Source organism: Prionailurus viverrinus, unplaced genomic scaffold (genome assembly GCF_022837055.1).
Source record: "Prionailurus viverrinus isolate Anna unplaced genomic scaffold, UM_Priviv_1.0 scaffold_55, whole genome shotgun sequence".
NCBI lineage: Eukaryota > Metazoa > Chordata > Mammalia > Carnivora > Felidae > Prionailurus > Prionailurus viverrinus.
In genome coordinates this window covers 1642933-1670567 of record NW_025927617.1, presented here as the reverse complement: position 1 = coordinate 1670567, position 27635 = coordinate 1642933, and the positions used below count along the sequence as shown (strand labels likewise).

Genomic DNA, 27635 nt, shown 5'->3' with positions numbered 1-27635 from the left:
TCTGGTAGAATTCCCGTGGGAAGCCATCTGGTCCTGGATCTTATTTATTGGGAGATTTTTGATAACTGATTCAATTTCTTCGCTGGTTATGGGTCTGTTCAAGCTTTCTATTTCTTCCTGTGGGAGTTTTGGAAGTGTGTGGGTGTTAGGAATTAAGAAATAGGGTGTCCATTTCTTCCAGGTTGTCCAGTTTGTTGGCATATAATTTTTCATAGTATTCTCTGATAATTGCTTGTATCTCTGAGGGATTGGTTGTAATAATTCCATTTTCATTCATGATTTTACCTATTTGGACCATCTTCCTTTTCTTTTTGAGATGCCTGGCAAGAGGTTTATCAATTGTGTTTATTTTTTTCAAAAAACCATCTCTTGTTTTCATTGATCTACTGTACAGTTTTTAGATTCTATATTGTTTATTTCTGCTCTGATCTTTATTATTTCTCTTCTTCTGCTGGGCTTGGGGTGTTTTTGCTGTTCTGCTTCTATTTCCTTTAGGTGTGCTGTTAGATCTTATATTTGAGATTTTTCTTGTTTCTTGAGATAGGCCTGCATTGCAATGTATTTTCCTCTCAGGACTGTCTTCGCTGCATCCCAAAGCATTTGGATTGTTGTATTTTCATTTTCGTTTGTTTCCATAGATTTTTTAATTTCTTCTCTAATTGCCTGGTTGACCCATCAGTATTTAGTAGGATGTTCTTTAACCTCCATGCTTTTGGAGGTTTTCCAGACTTTTTCCTGTGGTTGATTTCAAGCTTCATAGCATTGTGGTCTGAAAGTATGCATGGTATGATCTCAATTCTTGTATACTTATGAAGGGCTGTTTTGTGACCCAGTATGTGATCTATCTTGGAGAATGTTCCATGTGCACTCGAAAAGAAAGTATATTTTGTTGCTTTGGGATGCAGAGTTGTAAATATATGTGTCAAGTCCATGTGATCCAATGTCTCATTCAGGGCCCTTGTTTCCTTATTGATCCTGTGTCTAGATGATCTATCCATTGTTGTAAGTGGAGTATTAAAATCCCCTGCAATGACCACATTCTTATCAATAAGGTTGCTTATGTTTGTGAGTAATTGTTTTATGTATTTGGGGGCTCCGGTATTCGGCGCATAGACATTTATAATTGTTAGCTCTTCCTGATGGATAGACCCTGTGATTATTATATAATGCCCTTCTTCATCTCTTGTTTCAGACTTTCATTTAAAGTCTAGTTTGCCTGATATACGTATGGCTACTCCAGCTTTCTTTTGGCTTCCAGTAGCATGATAAATAGTTCTCCATCCCCTCACTCTCAATCTAAAGGTGTCCTCAGGTCTAAAGTGAGTCTCTTGTAGACAGCAAATAGATGGTTCTTATTTCTTTATCCATTCTGATACCCTATGTCTTTTGGTTGGCACATTTAGTCCATTTACATTCAGTGTTATTATAGAAAGATATGGGTTTAGAGTCATTGTGATGTCCATAGGTTTCATGCTTGTAGCAATGTCTCTGGTACTTTGTCTCACAGGATCCCCCTTAGGATCTCTTGTAGGGCTGGTTTAGTGGTGACGAATTCCTTCAGTTTTTGTTTGGGAAGAAATTTATCTCTACTTCTATTCTGAATGACAGACTTGCTGGATAAAGGATTCTTGGCTGCATATTTTTTCTGTTTATCACATTGAAGATCTCCTGCCATTCCTTTCTGGCCTGCCAAGTTTCAGTAGAGAGATCGGTCACGAGTCTTACAAGTCTCCCTTTATATGTTAGAGCACATTTATCTCTAGCTGCTTTCAGAATTTTCTCTTCATCCTTGTATTTTGCCAGTTTGACTATGATATGTCGTGCAGAAGATTGATTCAAGTTACGTCTGAAGGGAGTTCTCTGTGCCTCTTGGATTTAAATGCCTTTTTCCTTCCCCCAGATCAGGGAAGTTCTTAGCTATTATTTCTTCAAGTATACCTTCAGCACCTTTCCCTTTGTCTTCGTCTTGTGGAATCCCAATTATGTGTATATTATTACGTTTAATTGTGTCACTTAGTTCTCTAATTCTCCCCTCATTCTCCTGTATTTTTGTATCTCTCTTTCTCAGATTCCTCTTTTTCCATAATTTTATCTTCTAGTTCACCTATTCTCTCCTCTGGCTCTTCAATCTGAGCTGTGGTCGCCCCCATTTATTTTGTAGCTCATTTATAGCATTTTTTAGCTACTCCTGATTGTTTTATAGTCTCTTGATCTCTGTACTAATAGATTCTCTGCTGTCCTCTATACTTTTTTCAAGCCCAGCAATTAATTTTATGACTATTATTTTAAATTCATTTTCTTTTATATTGCTTAAATCATTTTTGATAAATTCATTAGCTGTCGCTACTTCCTGAAGTTTCTTTTGAGGAGAATTCTTCCATTTTGTCATTTCGGATAGTCCCTGGAGTGGTGCGGAACTGCAGGGCTCTTCCTCTGTGCTGTCTGGAGTAACTTGCGTTGGTGGGCGGGCCACAGTCAGACCTGATGTCTGCCCCCAGCCCACCGCTGGGGCCACAGTCAGACTGGTGTGTACCTTATTTTCCCCTCTCCCAGGGGCAGGACTCACTGTGGAGTGGTGTGGCCCCTGTCTGGCCTTCTTGCACACTGCCAGGCTTGTGATGCTGCTTCACTGGGATCTGGTGTATTAGCTGGGGTGGATCCGCAAGGTGCACAAGGACGGGAGGAGCAGACTTAGCTCGCTTTACCTTCAGTGGTCCGCTTCGTGAGGGTCCCTGCACCATGGAGAGGGAGGCAGACCCATCGAAGGAATGGATCCACAGAATCACAGCATTGGGTGTTTGCGCAGTGCAAGCAAGTTGGCTGATGGGAACTGGTTCCCTTTGGGATTTTGGCTGGGGGATGGGCGAGGGAGATGGTGCTGGAGAGCACCTTTGTTTCCCGCCAAGCTGAGCTCTGTCCTCCGGGGCTCAACAACTCTCCCTCCCATTGTCCTCTAGCCCTCCCGCTCTTGGAGCAGAGCTGTTGACTTATACCATTCCAGATGTTAAGTCCCACTGGCTGTCAGAACACACTCCATCTGGCGCCTCCACTTTTGGAAGCCAGACTCGAAGGCTCTGCCTTGCCGGGTGGGCTGGCTGCCCCTCCACCACTCCAGCTCCCTCCCGCCAGTCCGTGTACTGTGCACTGCCTCTCCGCCCTTCCTACCCTCTTCCGTGGGCCTCTTGTCTATGCTTGCTCCAGAGAGTCCATTCTGCTAGTCTTCTGTCAGTTTTCTGGGGTATGTAGGCAGATGTGGGTGGAATCTAAGTTGTCAGCAGGACGTGGTGAGCCAGTGTCCTCCTACGCCACCATCTTCTTCTGTCAAATACCAAAAGTACATTTTTTATCATCTTTGTTGAGATATAATTCACAATACCATATAATTTGACCACTTTAAATGTACAATTCAGTGGTTTTTAGGATATTCATAGAGTTGCACAACCATCACCTCAATTAATTTAGAATATATAGAAACCCCATACCCTGTAGCAGTCACTCCCCATCCCTTCACTCCTTCTAAGTAACCACTAATCTACCTTTCAGTCTCTATAGATTTCATGATTTCATGGAATTATATATGTGGCCTTTGGTGAAAAAATATTTACAAATCAAATATCTGATAAGAGACTTGTATGCAGGATCTATAAAGAACATTTACAATTCTATAATATAAATAAAAATAAATTAAAAAAAATGATAAAGGATCTGAGTATACATTTCTCCATAAGTAAATAATCATATGAAATAAGCACATGAAAAGATGCTTAACATCACTAGCCATTAGAGGAATGCAAATCAAAACCACAATACAGCATTTAATATCCACTAGGATCCAAAAGACACATAATATTGTTGACATTTATGTGGAAAAATCACAACCCTCATACACTGCTGGTTGGAACATAAAACAGGTCAATCACTTCGGAAAACAGTTTGACAATTCTTCAAAATCTTAAACATAAAAATACCATATGGCCCAGAAATTCCAGTCCTTGTATAAAAACAAAGAGAAATGAAAGCATAGTCCACACAAAAACTTCTACATGAATGTTCACAGCAGCTATTCATAATGGCCAAGAAGTGAAAACAACCCTAGTGTCTATCTGCTGATAAATAGGTAATAAAATGTGGTATATCCATGCAATGGAATACTATTTGGCAACCAAAAGAATAGATGCTATAACATGGATGAACCTTGAAAACATTATAAAATTACATTTTAAATTTTAATTTAAAACTTTTCAGTATTAAAGTGTATCTATGTATGTAGAAAAACACTGAAAGAAAATATAACATAAGTAAAAATTAAAATTTTAGATTGTTACTCCCTTCTCTATCTTGCTTTGACTGGATAGAGCTTCAACTTTTCTGTTGCCAATATATTTTTTGAGGTATATTTCAAGTACAGTATTATACTATTTCAGGTGTATGATACAATTGTATATATTACTCAGTGCTCATTAAGATAAGTTGTGCTCATTAAGACAACCTTCCCTCTGGCAACCACTTATTTGTTCTTTGTCTTTAAGAGTCTGGGTTTTTTTGTTCATCTTCTTTGTTCATTTTGTTGTTTCTTAAATTCCACATATGGTGAAATCATATGGTATTTGTATTTCCTGTCTGACTTATTTCACTTAGCATCATACCCTCTAGGCCCAACCAAGTTGTTGCAAATGGTATTTCTTGCCAATATTCTTATCTCCCTATCTGCATTGCCTCAGCCAGAAAAAAAAAAATCCAGATTCAATCTGTCTGCCTTCTCAATTCCTATAGTCAGGCTGCTGAGAACTACAAAAATAACAAAACCGATTATAAATATTGATTGCAACTTATTACAAATAACACAACTGAAATTATTTGTGGTCTCCAGCCTAAGCTTGCTTGAAAAATCGTCACTACTTACCTACTTACCAGTAGTTCTTTCCTTTATTAACCACAACTTCATTCAGTCTCTCATATCACTGCTATCCCGTATCATAATGAAAGTCCTAACACATGCAATAAGGCTAGAAAAAGATATAAGGCCACTCTGGAAAAGAAAAATAAAACTATCCTGATTTGCAGATGACATGATTGTCTACATAGATAATTCAAAGAATCTACAAAAACTCTGAGAACTAAATAAGTGAGTTTAGCAAGTTTACAACACACAAGATCAACACAAACACCTGTTGTGTTTCTATATACTAGCAATGCACAATTGGGAAACCAAAATTAAAAACACAATACCACTTACAATAACTCCAAAACTTAAAGAGCTAGATGTCAATCTAACAAATAATATACAAGATCTGTATGCTGAAACCTACAAAATACTGATGAAAAAAACCAAAGAAGTCCTAAATAAATGAAGAGACATACTATGATCATGGGTCAGAATACTCAGTATAGTTAAGATTTCAGTGGTCCCCAAATTTGTAGACAGGTTTAATGCAATCCCAATTAAAAATGTAGCAGAATTTTTGTAAGTATAGACAAGCTGATTCTAAAATTTACATGGAAAAGTAAGGGAACTACTATAGCCAAAAATTTTCTGAAAAAGAAAATCAAAGTCAGAAGACAAAAATCTGTCCAATTTTAAGATATACTATAATTCTACAGTAGTCAAGATGATGTGGTATTGGCAAAAGGATAGACCCATAAACCAATGGAACAAAATAAAAAGTAAAATTCTGAGATAGACCCACATAAAGGTGATCTATTGGTTTTTACACAAAGATGTAACCATAATTCACTGGAGAAAATACAGTTTTTCAATAAATGGTGCTAGAACATCTGGACATCACTACAACATGTATGCTTCACAACATATAAAAAATTAACTCAAAAATAGATCCTATACCTAATGTCAGATGTAAGACTATAAAACTCTTAGAACATAGGAGAAAATCTTTGTCACTTTGAGTTAGGCAAAGTTCTTATATATGACATCAAAAGTAAAACACATAAAATAAAAATGTACAAATTATACTTGAACAAAATTTTAAATGTTTTCTCAAAAGAACACTGTTAAGAGAATAAAAAGATAAGCCACTGGCTGGGAGAAAGTATTTGCAAAACATGCATCTGATAAAGGACTTATATCCAGAATATCTCAAGTGCTCTAACAGCTCAAAGATTAAAAAAAAACGTAATAAAAATGGGCAAAAGGTTTGAATGGATGCTTCACCAAAAAAGTGGAAATGAGTACAAGAAAAGATGCTCAATATCACTAGCCATGAGGAAAATGCAAATTAAAAGTATGAGGAGATTCCTTTACACTCATTCTGGAATGGGTAAAACAATTTTTTTTAATGGTGATAATTCTAAGTATTGACAAGAATGCAGAACAATTGGAATTCTCATATATTTCTGGTGGGAATGCACAATATCTCAGGCACTCTGGAAAACAGTTTGGCAGTTTGTTATAAAGTTTCTTATAATTTTAAATATACTTTTACCATATGACCCAGTAATCCCACTCTTGAATATTTCCTCTAGAATAATAAAACCTGTGTTCACTCAAAATTTGTATATGAATATAACAGCTGTATTCTATCTTAGATGGTGGTTACAAGATTCTACACATGTATAAAAGCTCACAGTACACCAAACCAAAGTTCATTTTACTTTATTTAAATTTAAAAATTAAAAAAATAAAGCAAAAAAACAAACTTCTGTTATGCTTCTCTCAAACTTCCTGTACCTTCTTTCCTTTCCCACTACCACCAAAGGTCTGCTTCTTAAAATAATATCTTCCAAACTTGGCTATTTTTTTTTCCTGACCATCACATTAATATACTCATTCCTTAGGAAATCTATCCATTCTCTGGCTAAAGAGTGTGTGTATATTATATATATCTATAGATAGATAGATAGCGTCTCCCACACAAGATTGTAAGCTGCTTGAGGGCAAGGACTATGTATTGTTCACATTTTAGTGCCAGTCCTTAAGACAGTGCCTGGCACATAGTGTTGTGAAAATCAAGGTTAAAAAATATCTATATATCTATAGATATATAAAGATATATGCATATATACACACTGTATGTACACACTCACAAACACATAATTACTATGTTTCTCACCCAGGATTCTTTCCTGAACTCCAGACCTGAATAACCAAGTGCTTTTCAACTTCACCCACCCAAAAACCTATTTCCTGTTTTGTTCCCACTCCATCTCCTACCCACATCCAATTAATCACCAAGGTATGTTGACTGTATTTCCTAAATATTTCTGGAAGCTGTGCATTTTCCTCTATCCTGATTACCATGACCCCAGATCATGTGTCCACCTGTGTTGCTGCAGTAGCCTCTTAATTTGTTTCCCCACCTCCAGTCTTGCCCCTCATCCAATCCATTCTCCATATTGCAACTGGAATGATGTAAAAACTTTGTGTAATGACTCTTTCATTGGCCTCAGCACAGTGTGAACTCCTTAACACAGTTTACAAACCCTTCCATGATCTGGCCACTGTTCATCTCTCAAGGTTCCTTCCATAATTTTCAACTCCAAAGCTTCCTTTCCACTAGTTTTATCCCCACACCCTATGCTTGAACCACACTCTACTACTTTCAATCCCTCAAACACACACCTGCTGTTTTCCATTATTGGAATGCTTTCTCAGCAGCCTCCCCCCTTCCCCACTCCAGTCTCCTCATCTGCCTATATAATATTTATTTTTTCAGGTTTCAGCTTCCACACCATTTACTCAGGGTATGTCACTGACCTACATAGCTAAGTTCTATGTCCCTTCTGGATGCTACCATAATAACACTATGAGAACACTTTTATTCTGTGTTGTAATAATCTACTTACTTGTCTGTCTTCCACACTAGATTGTAAGCTCCTTGAGGGCAAGGACTATGTCTTGTTCACATTTTAGTGCCAGTCCCTAAAACAGTGCCTGGCACATATTAAGTATTCAATAAATATCTGTAGAATGAATGATAAGGAGGGAGAATGAAAAACAGGCTCTGAGATTATAGGTCCTTGTTTTTCTTTATTTTCTATATTTTCCAATTATTCTATGATGAATATGAATTGCTTTTATATTAAAAACTCATTACAATTAATTTTATGGGTGCCTGGGTAGCTTAGTCAGTTAAGCTTCCAGCTTTGGCTTAGGTCAGGATCTCACGGTTCGTGAGTTCCAGCCCCGCCTGGGGCTCTGTGCTGACAGCTTGGAGCCTGGAGCCTGCTTCAGGTTCTGTGTTCCCTTCTCTCTCTGCTCCTCCCCCGAAAACACTCTGTCTCTCAAAAATAAACATTAAAAAAAGTTTATTAAGCATATTTACAACAAAAAGAGAAAAAACTATGAAGAAAATTAAAATCACCTATAATTCCACCACCTAAAGATAAGTCATGTAAACATTTTGTTGTATCTCTTGCAGTATTTTCTACGAATGAATTTTTTAAACATTGAGATCATACTGTCAGTTTTGAATTCTTCGTTTTTCATTAATGTCAAAAGTAACTTCCCATTATATCAAGTTATTATTTATTTAATCCATTTTATGCTTTCCAACATTAAGATTTTATGATTTTTCACTATTATGAATAAAGCCATCAATATTTCATTGAACGTTAATCTTTTTTCTCATTTATAATCATTTTCTTAGAATAGAATCTTAGAAGCAAAACTACTGGTATGAACTTAATTTTAAAACTCTTAAAATATATGGCTTGTTTTCCAGAAATCTTATACTAATAATAGCTACTTCAGGAACCTTATACTAACAATAGTTACTTCAGTGCCTACTATATGCCAGACTTTGTTAGGTAGATTTTATTGTGTTGATTTTACAGATGAAGAAACTAAGGTCCATTTATGTTATTTGTCCAGAGTCACAGAGATAACGAGTTTCAAAGCTAGAGTTCAGATTCAGAATTGTCCACTTTCAAAGCTTATTTTCATGTGAATTTCAAAAAAAAAACACATTTTTGTGTCATCAGTTATATATTTACTTGAGAAAATGTGGAAAATACAAGTAGAAAGTAATGAAAATAAAAATAAATTACCCATGAACCCACCACTTTGAACAATCTAGTATATTTTCTCAGTCTTTTTTTCCAGGTACAACTTTTGGGTTAAAAATAATTATTACATTATTATATGATTTTTCATCCTGCTCTTTTCACTTAACATTTTTCGGTGCTGACCCATATGTTTCATAAACATAATTTTAATGATTGCATATTCTCAATGGATATTACCATGTAGATATTTACAGTTGTTCAGCTCACCTGTGAATTTCTTTTTTTCATCCCCAGGACCCTCCATCTCCCATGAGGCTTACAGAATTCAATGTTGGGAACCATTTTAATCTTCAAAATAAGTCACCATTGTGGATTGAAAGCTTCACAATTTAAAAGCATTCCATCAAATATTTGCTGTGCAGATAGATGTTTCAGGACTTTACAAGCTATTTAATTTACTAACTGAACCCATTGATCTGGTAGCAATTAATTCAAGACAGTCTTCCTCTCTTTCTTCATTTCCCCTCCCCAATCTGTAAAAACCTGAATGTAACATATATACCTTCCCAGAGACTCTTGTTATTTCTCTTGTCGGGTAAAGAGGAATTCAAAAGACTTCCATGGAGTCTTTCACTCCCCTGGAAAGACTGTTAATTATCTTTATAGGGTCTTTGTGGTATTGAGGGGAATCAGATATGTTTGCTGCTTGTGTGCCTGTGCATTTTTAAGCATGCATATGTGCAGCATATTTACACAAAATTCTGCTGTGTGTTATGAAAATCAAGGTTAAAAAATCCAAGGTTTTTATTCAACTCTGCGTTTTTCCCTAAATAGCAATTTAAATATTTGCTGGGCTGTGAAAACCATCCGTATATCAGGCATGTAAAATTCAAGAGGCAGATTCAACACCCCATAATCAAGGTCCTCAATTGGGAATTGAACAATGCAAAGCCTGTTCTCTGTCATAAATGTGTAATGTTCCTGAAAGCACCACAATTAATAGAGAAGATCAGATCTCCACTTTATTAAATAAACATAAGTGTTTTAAAGACTTTTAATGTCAGGCTTTGGTAAAATTCTCCAGTTACTTTTATTATTTTCTCTGATACCTAGCTTTTTTTGCCTATATTAATTGTTCTTATGATGAAAGAAAAACCATAACCCTAAGTTATGGACCATAGGTTTTGTTAGGGGCTTAAAGATAATTTTCAGGTTTAATTACAAAACTGTTCATAAGGTAAGGCTTCAAAGTTGAAATTAGCCTAAGGATTAGCACTAAAGATCTTTGTTTTCACAGCAGGGGTTAGTGTACAGACAATGATAACCCATAGTAATATGCCAATACTTTCTTTTCCTTTTTTTTCCTTTTTTTTTCCTTGTTGTAGCTTCAGTGGTAGCTCAGCCATTAAGATAGTTTACATTCATTTTCCCATTTATTTATAATCAACCTTTCTTTTAGTCCTAGTGCCCAAATCAATGAGTATGAACACTAATGCTGCTTCTTTATAATAATACCTAAGAACATTGATGGTTTTCATTTCTCAGCCAGTGTTCTTGTGCCCAGCTACTGACAACAGAAGTCCCAACTCTTGCAGAGATTAGTGGGAATTAGAGGCATCTTACAGATACCAAGGAGTTAAGCTCCTATAAGTACATTAGGTTTACTAAATTATTCCCCCTAAAACCTTTTTGAGTAAAAGAAAATTTGCCTACTACAAACTATTTGATGTTCAAACTCCAGTGGAGGTGAGAAGGTGAGCAATTTAGCTACTTAAAGAAAAAAAAACTTGTTCATTTAGATCCTCTAAGTAATTTTGGTCGAGGTAAGACTTTTAGCATAAATTAAATGGATTGTGGCCAGCATTTCATTTGAAAGAATACTATACATGACAAAATCTATTAGGGCCAGGGAATGTTTCTCAAACTCAGATGCTAAGAAGCAACCTAGAAGACTATACACACTAGGTTTCACAATGACCTCATGTATGGGAAGCTTTTCCCCCCTTTCTTTCTTCCTCCAAAACACTCTCTTGTTTAGGTTTTTCTTGAAAGTTTATTTGGCCATTCACATGGTCTTATGATGGACAAACCTTGCCTTTTATTGATATAGTAATGCACCTTTCTCTAAAGATAGTCCATTATTTACTCCACAGTCAGTGGGCTTCGAAGAGGTTTCTCTCTTTCCCATCATCTTCTGCCAAGGTTTAGGCAGGGTAGCTTCTCACTATGATTCAAAGTCAGGAAAGAATCGACCATTTCTTTGATGCATAGAGTGTATCAGAGTTTGGCACTGATAGAAATCAGGTCATAAAAGATAGTATCAAGAAATTATAGGGAAGTACTGGAAGGAAGAGTAAAGCTCAGGAGAGCTATAATGCAAAGCTGACTTAAACCATCTTCAAAGGGCCAAATAAATAAGAGTTTTAAGTAGGGGGGCTTGGAGAAATAAATCCTATTCCTATCTCAGCACCTTTATTCCACTAGCTTATAGACTCTAATAATACCCCTATCCATAGATCATTGAGTATTGCCTACCGTACATAGGCACTCCCCCTCATTGATTGACTATTGATTGACAGAGAGATCAACCTAATAATTAGTATATCTTGATCTGGCTCTGTTGCTTGTTTTCCTTGAGGCCCTGTCAAATAACCTCTGTGGGATCTCATTCCCCAATTTTTTGGTACCCATATTCCACATTTGCAAAATTAAGATACTCATTATTAGGATCCTAAAACTGCTAAAGGTGCTATGTAACTCCCTAGTGCTCTTATATAAGTCTTTCATTGAAGGACTGGGATGAAAACTTGAACCATAACTAACCTAACCAGTGTGCTCCATTCTTTCTTCCATGCTCTCATTGCTGACTTGTTCTTGCAGAGTTTAGAATACTTTATTAAAGTTCTTCAATTCATTCTAACAATGTCCTTGGAATAGAAATTATTTTACCCATGGCACATCTAGGAAAATTAAGGCCAAAAAAAAAAAATGAAGTGGCCTCCAAAAGCACATAGCTGTCTGGGACAGAACTCAGTTATCATGTCCAGTGAATGTTAGACTCACTTGGCTTCCCAGTACTGGAATTACCATGGAACAGTTTAGAACACTGAGATAAATTAGGGCAGGATCACATTTCAGAAAATTTCCACTTTGTCCAACATCTAAAAGTATGCAATTAAATAACTCTTATTTTCTATGTGATATAAATGTTATATATGTCTCTTTCCCACATTGGTCCCATGTAACTCACATATTTCACACTATGTGACATCAGCCAGTGCCATTATCTCCTCTGGCACCCATAGAGCCCAATCTCAGGGCTGTCTTTGCCAGAGAAAAGAATGTGCTTCCCCATGTTTATGCCAAATTGCACAAAGTGTAGACATTGAGGTTAATGGAGATTTAAGCACAATCCCAAGCAGGTATGTTTTAAGAATATTGAATGTACATTATTGTGACATGCACCTGAAATGTAACATGGCCTAAATTCATAGGAATGTAACAGTCATGCAAAGCTTATCCCTTTTACCTCTCATCACACATATATATCTACTACATACATGTGTGCACACATATACGCACACTACATGCTTCCCTCAAAGTAGGCTGCTTGGTCATCAGGTGCAAATACTTTACAGGAATGATTCTTTGTCCTCTCCTTTTAGAAAAAAGTCCAACAGCCACTTCAAGTGAAGAACACTCCATTTATACATTCTAAAACTTCTACTTCCAGAGTAGCTATGATATTCAGTTGGTGCAAAAGACAAGATTGTTAAACCCTTTCACAAGTCCTATGTTCTTAGAAAATTTATGAGTTCCATGTAATCAGTAGGAAATGGTTTATGAGGCATGGTACATCTGCATTTCTTTAACCTTTGCTGTAATGTACCATATTAAGTTGTAGTCTTTTGCATGCAGGTTTTATGTAATATAATAATGGGTGACTCCTAAGAGCATGCAACCAACAACTATTTGCTTTCCCAAAAGGGCTAGGACTGTGTCCTGCAGTGTTTAAAACTATTACATTTGTTCTTTGTAGCAGAGTGGTATGTGGCCATCAGCAGAATGAGTTAAGATGGACAATGAGTGCAATATATCAGGAAACAGATTTTTTGTAGGGAATGACAGTAAAGGCAAAAAAAAAAAAAAAAAAAAACCAAGGTAAGATGTATTCAAGGAATAATTGCTGTCACCCTGCTGGATAAATCAGCAAAGAGACACAGCATGAAAGCTGGTACTTAGTCTTGGTAATATATGAAATATATTGGAGAGCCAGAAAAAGAAAGGCACTGGGGCTCTAACAGTTAAGCTCAACTTGCCAATTTGCTACAAATCCTTTTTTTCCACTAATCTGCTCAAAGTTATTGTATACAGTATTCTCTAAATCACGTGTCTTGCTACAGAAATATCCACAAATACTAAGTTTTATCTTCCTATGTCCTTTATTAAAAGCATATGCATAAAATTGTTGTTTCTTTTGTATATTATAGTTTTGTTAAACAACGTTGGCAAAGCTTAAAATTCCAGACAACTTTGATGGAAATTTCTATACATCTGATTTCATGGGGCTGTAGTAGAGTTTATTCACTCCCAGGTTTATTGGTATGTGTGTTATGTAGACTCTTCTGTAACATATCTACTGAAGAGCCCCCAACCCTGTGCTCAGTATTTCTTATGCACCTACATGGATGTGAGTTGGGAAATTACCAGCAATGGTTTTTAGGTAGAAAGCTGACTAGTCTAATGGCACTTCATCATGTTTGGTCTCTGCTCAGCCTCACATCTTTTGTCTTTCCCTCTGTTGTCATGATAAGTAAAAAGAAAAAGAACTTTTCTTATGTGACTAAGGATGATATGAATTCTGGTTTATTTTTTCTTACACTGAAAATTATGTTTATTATTCTCCAGATGCATGTCACCTGAAAAAAAGAATACAATGATCCTGAGAAAAGAACACAGTGGCACACTTGCTCCTAAATTATACATTACCCTCAGAGAAATATTTCAAGATACCCTCATTAAGTAAGCCCCAAATAAAGTTTCCCTCAGTAGGTGCACCATTTACAAAAAAAGACCTTTTCAGACAGAATGAAGAAAAGCCTCTCAGCCTAAAAGAAGGTATAAATCATTGGAAATGCAAAGTGTTTAAAGTTGTTTAGAACAGTCATTGCTGACCTCAACTAAATAATAATGGAGAACTTGAATTGGGAGAAGCCCAGCCCATAGAGGTCAGGCTTAACATAAAACCAGAAAAAAAGTCTTTTATTACAGTTAAGCTTATAAAAGTACATAATTTATCTTAGGTTAAAAACCTCAAACATCTCACCTGAAAAATCCCATTTCATTTATTCCAATATACCAGCTACAAACAGCTTGAATTTGCATCACAGTGTAAAAAAACTCAAATACTACAAAGAAAATACAATTAATTTCTTTCTAGGTTAAAAAAAAAAGGCATAAAAGAGGAGACCTTTATACAAGTATCTTATTTGAATAAAGGTTACTAAGAAAATTAAAGGCATATATTTTCAAAAGGAAATTTTATAGGTATAAAGATATGCAATAATAGTTTATACAGTAATGTGTAAATATATTTATACATACTTTCTTAATGTTAGAAGTTTTCTTTTTTAATTTTTATTTAAATTCTGGTTAGTTAACATACAGTGCAATATTGATTTCAGGAGTAGAATTCAGTGATTGATCACTTATATACAACACCCAGTGCTCATAACAAGTGCCCTTCTTAATACCCATAAGCCATCTAGCTCATCCCCCACCCGCCTCCATCCATCAACCCCCAGTTTGTTCTCTCTCATTAAGAATCTGTTATAGTTTGTTTCCCATTCTCTCTTTTTTTTAACCCTTCCCATATGTTCATCTGATAAACAAAATTTTCAAATTTTCTCACCATATGCAGGAACATTAAAAACTAGTCAATTTCACTTTGAGTGTTTCAATGTTTAGACTTCCAACTTTATGGGGTGGAGAATTTATGATAGTAAAAATCACAATTTAAGCAGTTTTTTTAAGTATGTTTATGGCTTGGAAAGAAACTTTAACTGAAATATTTAAATCAATTTTGCAAATTAGGATAGTATCAGACCCAGATCCTGATAATATTGGCATATTCTAAAATAAATCTGACTGTGGCATAGAAGAATTTCAATAAAAATAAAATGCAATTCACTGTACAGGGGAAGCAAAAGTTTTGCCATTGGAACTTTAAAGAATCTAGGTTAACAGTCAAAAATTGTCATTATCTTACCAATTCACTGTCATGCCATACATAAATTACCCTGGACAATTAGAAAGCACTTATTGAAGTAATGTGGTTCAGGGAAATGCAACACAAATACAAATCCTAAGTTGCCTCTTAATCAAGAGTGGTTAAGAGTGGCAAAGCTACTGGATGCTGAGAGTTGAGGTTCTGTGAGGTGTAAAAACTCAAAGGGGAATAGTAGGAAAAATAGGTGAAGATGAGATAGGAAACAATATTTAACCCTTTTCCACTTGATTATCACTGCCCCCAAACTCTGAAGCCTTCTATTTTCTACCTACACATTTTCAATTTATTAAAATTGTAATTTAGTTGAGTGTAAAATTAATTTACCTCTTCTATGTTTATCATATTAGCTGACTGTCCCAGAGACAACTTCAGATTTGCATTTATATCACTGCCTCTGTATGATTATCTTAACAGAACCACCTGGAACATCTACTTCTAAACACTATTTTTAAATGTATTCATATGTCAGGAACTTATCGAGTCTCCTACTTTTTATTCACCTGAAAGTTTTGGACAATCTCAAAACAGCCAAATTCATCAAAATCAACTTTACCTCCATATGACTTGTTTTCAAAGAATGTGGATGATACAATCCTAGTTGAAAAATAAAACAATATATTTTTATGAAGTCTTTCTATTTTACCCAATCTACCTTTTAAAACTGCCTCTTCATGATAATTCTCACTGCCATGAGATAACATCTTTGTCTTGTAAATTATTTTTGAGTATAGTTGACACACAATGTTACATTAATTTGAGGTGTTCAACATAGTGATTTGACTTCTCTATACATTATGCTATGTTCACAAGTGTAGCTACAATCTGTTACCATACAACCCTATTACAATATCACTGACTATATTTTCTATGTTGTGCCTTTTATGCCCATGACTTATTCATTCCATAACTAGAAGACTGTATCTCCCTCTCCCCTTCACCAATTTCATGTACCCCCATCTCAACTCTGGCAACCATCAGTTCTCTGTAGGTCTGATTTTGCTTTTTGTTTGTTTCTCATTTGGTTTTTTTAGATTCCACATATGAGTGAAATCTTGTGGTATTTGTCTTTTTCAGTCTGAATTATTTCGTTTAGCAAAATAACATCTATGTCCATCCATGTTGTCACAAAGGACAAAAATCCTTTTTTATGGTTAATATTCCATTATATATATCACATCTCCCTTATCCATTCATCTATCAATGGAAATTTAGGTTGTTTTCATATCCTGGGTATTGCAAATGCTCCTGCAATAAACAAGAATGGACATATATTTCCAAGTTAGTGTTTTAATTTTCTTTGGGTAAAAACCAACCTGGAAGTTATTTGATCAACATATTTATATTTTTATTTTTTTGAGGAACCTCCATACTGTTTTCAACAGTAGCTGCAGCAATTTATATTTCCACTAATAGTGCATGAAGGTTCCTTATCCTCCACATTATTGCCAACATTCTTCTTGTGTTTTTGATTTTAGCCATTCTGATAGGTGTGAGGTGATATCTCATTGTGGTTTTGGTTTACATTTCCCTAATGATTAGTAATGATGAGAATCTTTTCATGTGTCTGTGGCCATTGTATGTCTGCTTTGGAAGAATGTCTATTCAGATCCTCATCCCATTTTTCAATTGGATTGTTTGTTGAGTTTATATATATATATATATGACATTCATCTCTTATCAGATTTATAGATGTCTTCTCCCATTCAGTAAGTTGCCTTTTTGTTTTGTTGATGGTTTCCTTAACAAAACCTTTTTTAAAATGTTTATTAGGGCACCTGGTTGGCTCAGTTGGTTAAGCGTCCAACTTCAGCTCAGGTCATGATCTCCCGGTCCGTGCACTCCAGCCCCATGTCAGGCTCTGCGCTGACAGATCAGAGCCTGGAACCTGCTTCAGATTCTGTGTCTCCCTCTCTCTCTTCCCCTCCCCCACTCACACTCTGTCTCTCTTGCTCTCAAAAATAAACATAATTTTTTTAATTAAAAATGTTTATTTGGATAGAGAGCATAGTGAGTGAGTGAGGGAGAGAGAGAGAGAGAGAGAGAGAGAGAGAGAAAATTCCAAGCAGGCTCTGCACTGTCAACACAGAGCCTGACATGGGGCTTGACCTCATAAATCATGAGATCATGACCTGAGCTGAAATAAAGAGTTGGACACTTAACCAACCAAGCCACCCAGGCACTCCTGTTCAAAAACTTTTTATTTTGATGTAGTTTTAAAAGTTTAGATTTGGTTTTATATACCTTGTCTTAGGAAACATGTCTAGAAAAATGATGCTACAGGCCATGTCAGAGAAATTACTGCCTGTGTTCTCTTTTATGCGTTTTATGGTATCAGGTCTCACATTGAGGTCTTTAATCCACTTGGAGTTTATTTTGTGTATAATGTTAGAAAATAGCCCAGTTTCATTCTTGCCTGTATCTGTCTAGTTTTCCCAACACCATTTATTAAAGAGACTATTTTTTCCCATTGTATATTCTAGCCTCCCTTGTCATAGAGTAATTGACCATATAACTGTGGGTTTATTTCTCTGTTCTAGCCCTTTGATCTATGTGTTTATTTTTGTGCCAGTGCCATATTATTTTGATTACTACAGATTTATAGTATATGTTGAAATTTGGGATTGTGATACCTTCAGCTTTCTTTTTTCTCAAGATTGCTTTGACCATTCAGAGTCTTTTGTGGTTTAATACAAATTTTGGGATTATTTGTTCTAGTTCTGTGAAAAATCCTGCTGGTATTTTGGTAAGAATTGCAGTGAATTTATAGATTTATTTGAAATATGGACGTTTTAACATTTTCCTTCTAATACATGAGCATGGAATATCTTTCCATTGGTTTATGCCATCTTCAATTTTTTTCTTCCATGTTTTATAGTTTTCATAGTACAGGTCTTTTACCTCCTTGGTTAAGTTTATTTCTAAATATTTTAATCTTTTTGGCGCAATTGTTAATGCAATCATTTTCTTTGTTTCTTTGCTACTTTATTGTTAATGCATAGAAACACTACTGATTTCTGGGTGTTGATATTGTATACTGCAATTTTACTGAATTTATTAGTTACTTCTAATGGTTTTTTGGTGAAGTATTTAGGGATTTCTAGGTATAGAATCAGGTCATCTGCAAATAGTGACAGCTTAAATTATTCCTCACCAATATGGATGCCTCTTATTACTTTTTCTTGTCTGATTTTTATGGCTAGGACTTCCAGTACTATATTGAATAAAAGCAGCAAGAGTGGAGAGCCTTGTCTTCCTGATCTTAGAGAAAAAGCTCTCATTTTTTCATGAGTATGATGTTATCTGTGGGTTTTTCATATATGGCCTTTATTTTGTAGAGGTATACTTCTTCTAAACCTACTTTGTTGAGAGCTTTTATTATGAACAGATGTTGATTTATCAAAGGCTTATGGGGCATCTATTGAGATGATCATATGGTTTTATCCTTCATTTTGTTGAAGGATAATTAATATTGGAATTAATACCACTTGATTTTGGTTAATGATCTTTAATGTATCATTGAATGCAATTTGTACTTTGTTCAGGTTTTTTGCATCTGTTTATGAGGGACACTGGCCCATAGTCTTTTTTATGTGTTGTCTTTGGTTTAGGTATCAGGATAATGCCGGCCTTGTAAAATATAGTTGGAAGCTTCTCTTTCTTTTCTGTTTCTTGAAATAGTTTGAGAAGAATAATTACTAACTCTTCTTTAAGTGTTTGGTAGAATTTGTGAATCCATCTGGTCCTGGACTTTTATATTTTGGTAGTTTTTGGCTGATTCAATTTTGTTACTAGTAATTGGTCTGTTAGATTTTCTATTTTCTATTTATTTCTGATTCGCTTTTGGAAGACTGTATGTTCATAGTAATTTATTCATTTTTTCTAGGTTGTCTAATTTGTTGCCATATAATTTTTCATAGTATTCTCAATCCTTTGTAATTCTGTGATGTCAGTTGTTACTTCTCCTTTTATTTATTTTATTTATTTGGCTCCTTTCTCTTTTTTCTTGGTGATTCTGAATAAGGGTTTATTAATTTTGTTTATCTTTACAAATAACAAGATCTTGGTTTCAGTGATATTTTTCTATTGCTCTTTTAGTCTCTATGACATTTATTTCTCTTCCAACCTTTATTATTTCCTTATTTTGACTCATATTGGGCTTTGTTTGTTCTTTTTCTAGTTGCTTTAGGTATAAAGTTAGATTATTTCAGCTTTTTCTTGTTTCATGAATTTCTTCACTGATCCATTTGTTGCTTAGTAGCATGTTCTTTAGCCTCCGTGTATTTGTGTTTTCTCTAGTTTTTTTTTCTTGTGATTTATTTCTAGTTTCATAGCATTATGGTCAGAAAGGATTCATGTTGTGATTTTAATCTTAATTTTTTTGAGTTTGTTTTGTGATCAAGCATGTGATCTCTGTTTTCTTGTTGATTTTTCTTTTTGGCCTGGATGATGTATCTATTGATGTAAGTGGACTGTTAATGTCCCCTATTATTATTGTATTACCATCAATTTCTCTCTTTATGTCCATTAATGTTTGTTTTATGTATGTAGGTGCTTCTATGTTGGGTGCATAGATATTTACAATTGTTATATCCTATTGTTGGATTGATCCCTTTATCACTATGCAATACCTTTTTTTGTCTCTTGTTACAGTTTTTGTTTTAAACTCTATTTTCTCTGATATAGTTATTGCTACCCTAGATATTTTCTCTTACATTTCCATTTAAATGTTTTTTCATCTTTCCCTTTCAGTCTTTGTCTTTAGGTCTGAAGTATTCCTTCCAGGCAGCATATGGATAGGTCTTACTTTTTATCTATTCCACCAAATTATATCTTTTGATTGGAGCATTTAGATCATTTACATTGAAAATAACTATTGATATGTATGTACTTATTGCCATGTTGTTAAAATTTAATGGTGTTTTTTATAGTTCTTATCTGTTTCTTCTTCTCTTGTACTTTCTTTGTGCTTTATGAGTTCCTACAGTGTGATGTTTGGCTTTCTTTCCCTTTGTTTTTTGTGCATCAGTTATAGGGTTTGGTTTTGTGGTTATCATGTGGCTCATATATAACATCTTAAGTATGTAGCAGCCTATATATTAAATTCATGGTCATTTAAGTTCAAACACATTCTCGGAAAATCTTTTATCTTACTCCCTTCTCCATATTTTATATATATACTGCCATCTTTTACATCTTTTTAATAATTTTGTTATGTCTAATTATAGCCATTTCTTTTCCACTTAAAGAAGTCCCTTTAACATTTCTTATAAGGCTAGTTAAAGTCTTTAATGCTGGTGATAAACTCTTTTAACCTTTTTGTCTGGGCAACTCTTTATCTCAATTTCAATTCTGAATCCTAACCTTGCTGGGTATTCTTTGTTGTAGGTTTTTTTTTTATTCAGCACTTTGAATAAATCGTGCCACTTCCTTCTGACCCACAGAGTTTATGGTGAAAAATTTATGTGGCTTTTGTTTATGTGGCAAAGTTTATGTGGCTTTTGTTTCTCTCTTGTTTCTTTTAAAATTCTCTCTTAATCTTTAACATTTGACAATTTTACTTATGTGTCATAGTGTGGACATCCTTGGTTCATTTTATTTAGAGCTCTCTGTGATTCTTGAACTAGGATATATATTTCCTTCCCTGGATTAGAGATATTTTCACCTATTATTTCTTCAAAGTTTCCTGGCCCTTTATTCTCTTCCTAGGACTTCTATAATTCAAATGTTTTTCCTTGATGTTGTCCAAGATATCCCTTAACCTGTCCTCATTTTTTAAATTCCTTTATCTTTTTGTTTAACTTGAGTGCTTTCCACTATTCTGTCTTGTAGATCACTTATACATTCTTCTGCATCCAATCATCTACTGTTGATTCCCTATAGTGTATTCCATTATTTCAGTTATTGTATTCGAGTCTAATTGGTTCTTTTTCATATTTTGTATATTTTTATTGTAGGTCTCAGAGTTCTTCCACTCTTCTTTACAACTAGGTGTGCATCATTAAAAGCATTACTTTAGGGGCGCCTGGGTGGCGCAGTCGGTTAAGCGTCTGACTTCAGCCAGGTCGCGATCTCGCGGTCCGTGAGTTCGAGCCCCGCGTCAGGCTCTGGGCTGATGGCTCGGAGCCTGGAGCCTGTTTCCGATTCTGTGTCTCCCTCTCTCTCTGCCCCTCCCCCGTTCATGCTCTGTCTCTGCCCCAAAAATAAATAAAAAACGTTGAAAAAAAATTAAAAAAAAAATAAATAAAAGCATTACTTTAAATTCTTTACCAAGCACATTACTTATCTCCATTTCAATTAGGTCTATTTCTGAAGTTTTGCTTTTTCTTTCTTTTGGAGCATATTCTTCTGACCCCGCCCCCCCCATTACACCTGACTTTGTTTCAACGAATTAGGTAAAAAAGGCACATCACCTAACTTGAATAAATGTTTTTTTGTATAACTGTCCCCCATGTAGATTGTGCTTGATGAATTTTCCTGGCTGGCTGCAGCTATGGTTGTCATGGGCTAGAAGTCCAGAGACCTCCACAAAGTGGCATCTTGGCTGGATAGCTAAAACCAATGCTGGTGCAGGTCAGGGGTCCTTGGGTTCTAAGTGCTGAGAGCACCCTAGCAGAACAGATGAAGCTGAAGAAGGTACAATCCAGTGTATCAGGGGGCACTGTGCAGTGGGCACCCTGTCAGGCCAACTAAGGCTAAAGTGGATGCCAGCCAGGCTGTCCTAGAGGCACCCTGGCATGACAGCAAAAGTTGAAATGGGTGCATTAGTTTCAGGAGCAGGAGACATAACTGGATTTTCTAACACAGAGAAAAAAGCAGAGCCTTACACAAAATGCCAAGATGGAAGAATTCATCTGAAATGAGAGAACAAGATAAGGCCCTGGCCAGAGATCAAAGCAAAATAGATTAAGTAATATGCCTGGAGAATTTCAAGCAACAATCATAAGGATACTCACAGGGGTTGAGAAAAGAATACAAGACATCAGGGAGACCCTTACTGCAGAGATAAAAGAATTAAAAAAGAATCAATCAGAAATAAAGAATTCAATAAGATTGGAAACAGGCTTGATGGATGAAAGCAGGCTGAAGAAGCAGAGGAATGAATTAGTGATATAGAATACAAAATAACGAAAAATAATGAAGCTGAATGAAAGTGAGAGAGACTTATGGAACACAATAGACTTAGGGATATCAGTGACTACATCAAACAGAATAACATTCATATTATAGGAGACCCAGAACAAGAAGTGAGAGAAAATGGATAGAAAATTTATTTGAGGAAATAATAGGTGAAAACTTCACTAATCTGGGGAAGGAAACAGACATCCAGATTCAGGAGGCACAGAGGACTCTCATCAAAATCAACAATAACAGGCCAACACCGATATACATTGTAATTAAATTTGCAAAATATACTGATAAAGAAAAACCTTTGGCACAAAAACAGACACATAGACCAATGGAATAGAATAGAAACCCCAGAACTAGACCCACAAACATATGGCCAACTCATCTTTGACAAAGCAGGAAAGAACATCCAATGGAAAAAAGACAGCCTCTTTAACAAATGGTGCTGGGAGAACTGGACAGCAACATGCAGAAGGTTGAAACTAGACCACTTTCTCACACCATTCACAAAAATAAACTCAAAATGGATAAAGGACCTAAATGTGAGACAGGAAACCATCAAAACCTTAGAGGAGAAAGCAGGAAAAGACCTCTCTGACCTCAGCCGTAGCAATCTCTTACTCGACACATCCCCAAAGGCAAGGGAATTAAAAGCAAAAGTGAATTACTGGGACCTTATGAAGATAAAAAGCTTCTGCACAGCAAAGGAAACAACAACAAAACCAAAAGGCAACCAACGGAATGGGAAAAGATATTTGCAAATGACATATCGGACAAAGGGCTAGTATCCAAAATCTATAAAGAGCTCACCAAACTCCACACCCGAAAAACAAATAACCCAGTGAAGAAATGGGCAGAAAACATGAATAGACACTTCTCTAAAGAAGACATCCGATGGCCAACAGGCACATGAAAAGATGTTCAGCGTCGCTCCCTATCAGGGAAATACAAATGAAAACCACACTCAGGTATCACCTCACGCCAGAGTGGCCAAAATGAACAAATCAGGAGACTATAGATGCTGGAGAGGATGTGGAGAAACGGGAACCCTCTTGCACTGTTGGTGGGAATGCAAAGTGGTGCAGCCACTCTGGAAAGCAGTGTGGAGGTTCCTCAGAAAATTAAAAATAGACCTACCCTATGACCCAGCAATAGCACTGCTAGGAATTTAGCCAAGGGATACAGGAGTACTGATGCATAGGGCCACTTGTACCCCAATGTTCATAGCAGCACTCTCAACAATAGCCAAATTATGGAAAGAGCCTAAATGTCCATCAACTGATGAATGGATAAAGAAACTGTGGTTTATATACACAATGGAATATTATGTGGCAATGAGAAAAAATGAAATATGGCCTTTTGTAGCAACGTGGATGGAACTGGACAGTGTGATGCTAAGTGAAATAAGCCATACAGAGAAAGACAGATACCATATGGTTTCACTCTTATGTGGATCCTGAGAAACTTAACAAGAACCCATGGGGGAGGGGAAGGAAAAAAAAAAGAAGAGGTTAGAGTGGGAGAGAGCCAAAGCATAAGAGACTCTTAAAAACTGACAACAAACTGAGGGTTGATGGGGGGTGGGAGGGAGGAGAGGGTGGGTGATGGGTATTGAGGAGGGCACCTTTTGGGATGAGCACTGGGTGTTGTATGGAAACCAATTTGTCAATAAATTTCATTAAAAAAAAGAGAAACCTTAAAAGCAGCAAAACAAGTCATTTATTTACAAGGGAAGACCCATCAGGCTAGCTGGATATTTCTCAACAGAAAGGTGGCAAGCCAGAAAGGAATGGCAGGATATATTCAGAGTGCTGAATGGGAAAAAATCTGCAGACAAGAATACTCTATCCAGTAAGGTTATCATTCAGAATAGAAGGAGAGATAGTTTCCCAAATAAAAACTAAAGGAATTTGTGACCAATAAACCCAACCTGCAAGTAATACTAAAGTAAAGGGGACTCTTTGAGTGGATAAGAAAGATGAAAAGTGACAAAGACAAGAAAATATATTATCAGAAAAAATCTACAGGAACAATGACAAAACAAGTAATGGCACTAAATATGTATCTATCAATAATTACTCTGAATGTAAATGAACTAAATGCTCCAATCAAAAGACATAGGGTGTCAGAATGGATTAAAAAAAACAATATCCATCTACATGCTGACTACAAGAGACTCCTTTTAGACCTAAAGACATTTGCAGATTGAAAGTGAGGGGATGCAGAAATATTTGCCACACAAAAAGATGTCAAAAGAAAGCCAGAGTAGCAACACGTATATTGGACAAAGTAGACTTTAAACCAAAGACTGTAACAAGAAATGAAGAAGGGCACTATATCATAATAAAGGGGTCTATACAACAATAAGACCTAAAAATTGTAAACATTTGTGCACCAAAAATAAGAGCACCCAAATATGTAAAACATTTAGTTACAAACATAAAGGAACTATTGGGTAATAACACAATAATAGTAGAGGACTTTAACACAACACTTACATCAATGTACCAATCAGCTAAACAGAAAATAAACAAAGAAACAATAGCTTTGAATGACACATTGGACCAGATGAACTTAACATATATATTCAGAACATCCCATCCCAAGAAAGCAGAATACACATCATTTCAAGTGTACATCGGACATTCTACAGAATAGATCAAATACTAGGTCAAAAATCAGGTCTAAAATACTACAAAAAGATTCAGATCATATCATGCAACCGTTCTGACTACAATATTATGAAAGTTGGAATCATCTCAGGAAAATTTTGGAAAGACCACAAATACAAATAGATTAAACAACATGCCACTAAACAATGAATGAGTCAATCAGCAAGTCGAAAAAAAAAAGTATATATATATGTATATATATATATATGTATATATATATATATATATACATATATCCCAAGAGGGATGTATATAGCAATATAGGTCTAACTTAAGAAGACGGGGCTCCTGGGTAGCTTAGCCGGTTGGGCAGCCGACTTCAGCTCAGGTCATGATCTCACAGCACGTGAGTTCGAGCCCCAAGTCTGGCTCTGTGCTGACGGCTCAGAAATTTGTTTCTCTCCGTGTGTCTCCCTCTCTGCCCCTAACCCACTCGCATTCTGTCTCTGTCTCTCTCAAAAATAAGTAAACATTAAAAAAAATTTTTTTAAAAAGAAGCAAGAAAAAAATATCAAATAAAAAACCCAACCTTACACTTAAGGAAACTACAAAAAGAACAACATACAAAGCCTACAGGCAGCACAAGGAAGGAAATAATATTACACTAGAAATAAGTGATATAGAAACTAAAAAATACAGAACAGATCAATAGAACCAGGAGGTGATTCTTTGTAAAAACAAATAAAATTGATAAACTTTTAGCCAGATGTATCAAAAAGACGAAAGAAAGGAAAAACAAAAAAATAAAATCACAAATCAGAGAGGAGAAGTAACAACTAACACCACAGAAGCACAAAGAGTAATAAGAGAATATTATGAAAAACTATATGCCAACAAATGGGAGAACTTGGAAGAAATGGATAAATTCCAAAAAAAATATAAACTACCAAAACTGAAACAGGAAGAAATAGAAAACTGGAACAGACTGATAACCCACCAAAAAAACGAATCAGTAATCAAAAATCTCCGTGTAAACAAAATTCCAAGGCCATATGGAGTCACAGGGGAATTCTATCATTTAAAGAATAGTTAATACCTATTCTTCTTAACCTATTCCAAAACAAAAAAGGAAAGACAACTTCCAAATTCATTCTATGATGCCAGCATTACCCTGATACCAAAACCAGATAAAGACTCCACTGAGAAAGAGAACTACAGGCCAATATCCATGATGAACATGGATGCAAAATTTCCCAATAAAATACTAGCAAACTGAATCTAACAATACATTAAAGGAATCATTCACCATGACCAAGTGGGATTTATTCATGAGTTGCAAGGGTGGTGCGGTATTTGCAAATCAAACAATGTGATACACCACATTAGTAAAAGAAAGGATAAGAACCATATGACCATTAGAATAGATGCAGAAAATGCATTTGACAAAATATCACATCCTTGTCACATCCTTGTTGATGAAACATTCAACAAAGAAGGTTTAGAGGAACATACCTCAACATCATAAAGGCCATCTATTTAAAATCCACAACTAATATCATACCCAATAGGGGAAAACTGACAGTTTTTCCTCTTTGCTCAGGAACAAGACAGGGATGTCCACTCTCACCACTGTTATTTAACATAGTACTGGAACTCCTAGCCTCAGCCATCAGACAACAAAAAGAAACAAAGTTACCCAAATAAGCAAGAAAGAAGTAAAATTTCATTATTTTCAGATAACATGATACTCTATATAAAAACCTAGGAAGACTCCACCAAAAAACAGCACTGAGGAGCTAAAATGGCAAGGTTAGAAGGACCTAAGCTTGCCTTGTCCCTTGAAAACAGCTAGATAAATATAAATTCCTTCTGAATACCTAAGAAATCTGAGGACTGACAGAACAAAGTGCACAACTAGAGGGAGAGAGGAGACCACATCATGGAAGGTAGGAGATGCAGAGACAAGATGTGGGGGAGAAAAGGATCATAGGCACTTCAGAGTGGAAGGAATCCTGGTCATGGAGAGAGGAGAGAGGAGGGAGGAGAGAGGAGAGAGGAGGGAGGAGAGAGGAGAGAGGAGGGAGGAGAGAGGAGAGAGGAGGGAGGAGGGAGGAGAGAGGAGAGGGGAGAGAGGAGAGCGCACAGTAAACAGGGATTCACACAAGGAAAACACTTACCCAAAGCCATTGACTTGCAAAACCAGAGGAAGTTATTTTCATGAGGTTTTACAACCAGCAGGGCTCACTTTTAGCAGTCCGTGTTGTGACTGGTGGGGAGCTCAGCAGGTGCTGCAGTGTTCCTATGGATAAGGATGGCATATAGTCTGTACCAGATGGCATGATCAGAGCATCCTCTGGGATTCACTGGGAGAATTTTCCCCCTTCTTGTACTGCATCTAGGAGAGATGGCATTGAATCTTCAGGGACAAAAAGGCCTGCAGGCAACATTACCATGTCCTGTCCTTCAACATAGGTTCAGAAACACTTGCTGAGGGTGGCTAACATGGACACGGCTCTTTGCTGTACTTCACAGCAAAATCCATGCCCCTAAACTTTGGTGTGACTGTCCTTATGGAATAACCCTGCATCACTCACAGTGCAGTGAGACCCTCCTCCAGAGGACCAGTGCAGATCCCCACCATGCCAGAA

At 36.0% G+C, this 27635-nt stretch overlaps 1 protein-coding gene across 4 annotated transcripts in view; it reads left to right on the top strand.

The window, feature by feature from the left end:
- Positions 1-27635, top strand: part of ZDHHC15 (zinc finger DHHC-type palmitoyltransferase 15) — a 357936-nt gene that overhangs the window by 234864 nt on the left and 95437 nt on the right. For 2 of the 4 annotated variants that reach the window (XM_047848204.1, XM_047848205.1), the window contains one exon: positions 9256-13758. The exons of 1 other annotated variant lie outside the window; for it this stretch is intronic. In XM_047848204.1, the coding sequence (XP_047704160.1) occupies positions 9256-9308 (53 nt within the window). In that variant the 3' untranslated portion in view covers positions 9309-13758. Of the gene's footprint in view, positions 1-7071; positions 7191-9255; positions 13759-27635 lie in introns of those variants that run through there. One more of the 4 variants, XR_007149886.1, reaches the window with a different exon arrangement.